Source organism: Stegastes partitus, unplaced genomic scaffold, assembly GCF_000690725.1.
Source record: "Stegastes partitus isolate 25-593 unplaced genomic scaffold, Stegastes_partitus-1.0.2 Scaffold855, whole genome shotgun sequence".
Taxonomy (NCBI): Eukaryota; Metazoa; Chordata; class Actinopteri; family Pomacentridae; genus Stegastes; species Stegastes partitus.
In genome coordinates this window covers 293,650-298,108 of record NW_007578586.1, presented here as the reverse complement: position 1 = coordinate 298,108, position 4,459 = coordinate 293,650, and the positions used below count along the sequence as shown (strand labels likewise).

Genomic DNA, 4,459 nt, shown 5'->3' with positions numbered 1-4,459 from the left:
CCTACATCTGATGGTGGAACATCTTCCTACATCTGATGGTGGAACATCTTCCTACATCTGATGGTGGAACATCTTTCTAGTTCCGACCTGAACTGTGTTTCAGGGTGATTTGTATGAACTGCTTTTACTTTAGTGTCGTATTTCATGGTTTTTATCTTGCATTTCATCCCGTTTTATGAAGCTAAAGCCGTCCGAGTCGTCGTCGCTCACCTCTCTGGGCGTGCGGTCCACTTTGGGGGCGGAGTCTTGCTGCATCAGGAGCTCCGATTTGATTGGCCGCGGGTTGGGTGAGGCCTGCAGTGATTGGATGGTGAAGGTGGAGTAGAGGCCTGACTTCATGTAGTCGTTTCTGGAGCTCTTCTGGGAGCTGCTGGGCGACGAGCGCTGCTGGAATCAATCGATCAATCAATCAATCAATCAATCAATCAATCAATCAGTCAATTTGGAACATCAAAGCATGTGAACGTTTTCTGATTAAAACCCCCCAAATGAAGGGACACACCTGTGATATGAGCTCGTTAAGGTAAGTGATAAGAACAACATTCAAAGATGACTGTACCTGCGGTAAGCCCTTTGACGGACAGGTTGAGGCCACGCCCCCGAGACCTTTTGATTGGCTGTTGGGGTCGGTGATGTCCCTCCTCTGACCCTCCTCTGCACTGCGGACGCCGTCAGGTAAGGACGGGTCGGGCTGACTCACAAACTTGTAGACGAACTTCTGGCCGCTCACCTTCTTTATGATGTTCTACGGACAGCAGTGACAAATAGGGCAGTTCTGTTAGTACTTCTGTCAGTAGTTTGTTTGTAGTATTGTCAGTACTTTTGTCAGTAGTCTGTGACGGTCGCATTTTGAGTAGTTTTGTTGATGGTATTGTCAGTTGTCTGTAGCATTCCTGGTTGTATCATCGGTAGTTTCATTGGCAGTATTGTCAGTAGCACTGTTGGAAATTTTGTCTGTGGTGCTGTCAGTCATCGTAGGTGGTTTCATCAGCAGTACTGTTGGTAGTGCCATCAGTAGTTCTGTTGTTAGTATAGTCAGTAGTTTTATGAGTGGCTTAGTCAGTAGTGGTAGTATTGCTAGTAGTATTACCAGTATTGCCAGTATTATTGGTAGTTTTGACAGCTGAGGTAGTACTTTTGGTAGTTTTAACAGTTTAATAGTATTACTGGTAGTTTTGCCAGGAATGGTAGAATTGTTGGCAGTTTTATGAATACTTTGTTTGTATTTATACTAATGTTGTTATATCTGTGGAACCAGTAGTATTGTTGGTAGTTTTGTGGAACCGGTGGTATTGTCGGTATTTTTTCCAGTAGTGGTAAACTGCGGGTAGCTTTGTTTCTACTCTTAGTATGTTGGTATTTTTGTTGGTACTGCTAGTATTGTTGGTAGTTTTGTCGTTAGTACTGTTGGTGTTATCAGTTTTATGGTCAGTCGTACTGTCAGCAGTGTTGCCAGTGGTATGTTAGTAGTACCATCGTAGTACCTTGTCGTAGTAGTATCTGAGCGCCCGGCTCAGCTTGTCGTAGTTCATGTTGTGCTTGTTCTTGCGGAGCCCCCACAGCCGAGCCACCTCCTCAGCATCCAGCAGCTTGAACTCTCCGTCCTCACCTGTCCAGGAGATCAGGTGACGCTGCCGCTGGTCCTCCAGCAGGTGGAGCAGGAACTGCCACAGCGTGATGGACGGGTCCATGGCTGCAAGAACACACAGGTCTCATATTTAACACTCTGATGCTTTACAAAACAGATGCTCCTGACACATTCATCCAGGTGTGTTTATTCACGAGCAGGTAAATGTTCAGACGGGCTACAGGCCGAGCTCTGCGCTGATGAAGTGCCTCAGTCTGAGTGGGTTAGAGAGAGCCAGCAGAGCTCTGAGGAGGTCGACATTAAACAGATTACAGCCAGTCAGCCATGCAAATCACCTGTTACACAACGAACCTATCAGACACCTTGGAAACCATCACCATGGTGAGACCTTTCATCATCGGTTACCATGGGAGGAGGACGGAGGCACAAACATGATGGAGGATGGAGGCTGCTGCTGCTCAGAGGCACTTCAGCAGCTTCTTTAACGACAGTCTGCAGCATCATCGATCAACAATCGATTTACGATAACTCCTGAAGTGAGTCTACGTTATACGACAGGTGAAGACATCTTCAACCAGCAACAGGTGACATTAGCCACAAACTGTTGGGTTACATCCATCACTCAGCTGTAGGAACGACCTCCATCAGCTCTGGTTGGAGGTCCTGAACCTCCTCAGAGTCTCTGTCATGGTCCCGTTGCTGCTAAATTCCCACAATGCTCTCTGCTGCCACCATGAGCTGTAGTCTGAGTGACGCCTCCTCAGCTGCCAACTACTATTATTTTATGACGCCATTTAGAAACTCAAACTAGAGGGTCTAAACACACATGAAAACTCACCAAAATCGCCACACACACCAGGACTCGCGAAAATTTCAATATTTTAAAGGACTTGAACATCTCACTGCCAAAATGGCTCCACAGCGCCCCCTTGAAAAGCTCAACGGAGTCCCATTGGAAGCATGTTTGACCTGCAGCAGGGGTGGGCAACCCGCAGCTCTTCCATCCTTCTGCTGCGGCTCCTCGTGGCTTTGGAAAATAAATAATGAGTATTTTAATTTAAATGTATTTTATTTTAGCTCGTTAGTTTTTAAAATGTAATTCTAAATTTGAGGATTTTTGTGAACTTGTAACATTAAAATAAAACGTGTTTAACTTTTTGTCGCTCGAAATGTGCGTCACGCCCGCCGATGTGCGACACAAAATCTATCTCCTCCTCGGTGGAAGGTTGAACACACCTGAAATTTGGCCAGCGCAAACTACAGGACGTGGTGATTAAAAGGTATTAAAATCTTCAGCAAAAGTCTGACGGCGTGGAAATGGCGGCCCGCGCAATTTTGATGAAAGGCCATTTTGCGCATTTGCGCTGCGTTTCCGGCGTTCAAAGTAATCCTGTCAGAAGGCCGTTTCAACTAGGCCTACAAAGTTCAGTGGGCATGTGTGGCAGCTCAGGACGCACAAAAAAGTCAATTAGCACCAAGCCCTAAACCCAACAGGAAGTCCGCCATTTTGAAAAAGCAGGTATCAACGCCATCAAACAGGATGTGCTGTGTAACTGGCTTGTGCGTGCTCCGATCTGCCTGAAATTTTACAAACCTGCTCAGAGTCCAAACCAGAGCGCATTGCCAGCACGTCACACCACACACGCCGCCTCCGCTCGCCATTAAACAGGAGTTAGCGTTTTTTCAACAAAACAGGAACGTGTGTGGAGATACAGATTTTGACGATGCTGCTGTCTTTTATCTCGATCACTGAGTTTGATAGAAAACGACTGCAGAGGAGTTGAGACAATCGATTGATCTTCTCGCTCAAGACAACACACGACTGACACAATCGCCCGTCGGTGGTTGTTTCCTGTCAAACGTGCCTCTTGTGTATTTATGTACACGCGTGTGAAATGAACAGGCCATGCTCCATGTGACCGTCACCTCGTGTAGCGCTCTTCTGCCCCGTTGGATTGCTTCCTAAGAGCGACAGACTGCCAACCAGCCCCTGACTCTGCACTGTGTCTGTCCTACAAGGATGCTGAATCCAGGTGTTGTTGCTCTGTTGTGTTTCTACGACTGTGTTGTGTCGTGGGTCGGTTGTTGCACCGATGTGTGCGACGATGGAAACGATTCTGTTTCACATCACAGTGAAGTGAAAGGCTTTAGTTTATTTTCAGTTTGTTGTTGTTCCTTTCTCACAGATCGCTGATAGCATCAGTTGGTGGGGGTGAAGCGAGCAGAGAGAAGCCACCGGTCGGCTCACTTTCTTCACCACAGGAGGAGAATGTGGTTTCCCGACCACGTCCTGTTGCTCTGCGATTCCTCTGCTTCCCGTTTGACTGTAAAACAAATCAGCAGTGACGAGACGCGAAGACACGTCGAAGACCTCGACACAATCGAGTGATCGATTCATTCAGATCTGAGTCTGACGTGAAGAACCAGCAGAGGGAAGCTTCGTGTGGAGCCCCGACGGCAACTTCTGAACACGTAAACAACGACCAGACAACAGCAAAACAACGTCATCACGTCACCTACATGATGCCCACTGAAAGGTCCAGTCTGAACAGAGTCGCAGACTTTATCGGCTCCACATCTACAAAAAATAACCAGTGTAACAGAAAACAGTCCTTCTCTAATTCCACAGCAGGAACATGTGCAGCAACTCAGCTGCACAGAGACATAAGACTACACAAGGAACAGAAGTACTGTAGATGTATGTGACGGTGAACTCATGTCTGGTGATGGTGATGCTGCTAACAGTGACCTGCATGTGAAGCTGTGATGCTGTGATGCTGTAGTCAGGGACGTCTCCTCCAGCAGCGCTTCAAAGGAACCGACTCAGCAGAAGGACACGTTCACCAGTTGGTTCTTCTGAAGGTTCGTTTG

At 47.2% G+C, this 4,459-nt stretch overlaps 1 protein-coding gene across 2 annotated transcripts in view; it reads right to left on the bottom strand.

The window, feature by feature from the left end:
- Positions 1-4,459, bottom strand: part of elk1 (ETS transcription factor ELK1) — a 16,556-nt gene that overhangs the window by 7,839 nt on the left and 4,258 nt on the right. Inside the window, exons 2-4 of one of the 2 annotated variants that reach the window (XM_008293063.1) lie at positions 1,485-1,693; positions 560-745; positions 211-387 (exon numbers count right to left, since the gene is read on the bottom strand). In XM_008293063.1, coding sequence (XP_008291285.1) covers positions 211-387; positions 560-745; positions 1,485-1,693 — 572 coding nt within the window. The remainder of the gene's footprint in view (positions 1-210; positions 388-559; positions 746-1,484; positions 1,694-4,459) is intronic. The other variant, XM_008293064.1, reaches the window with a different exon arrangement.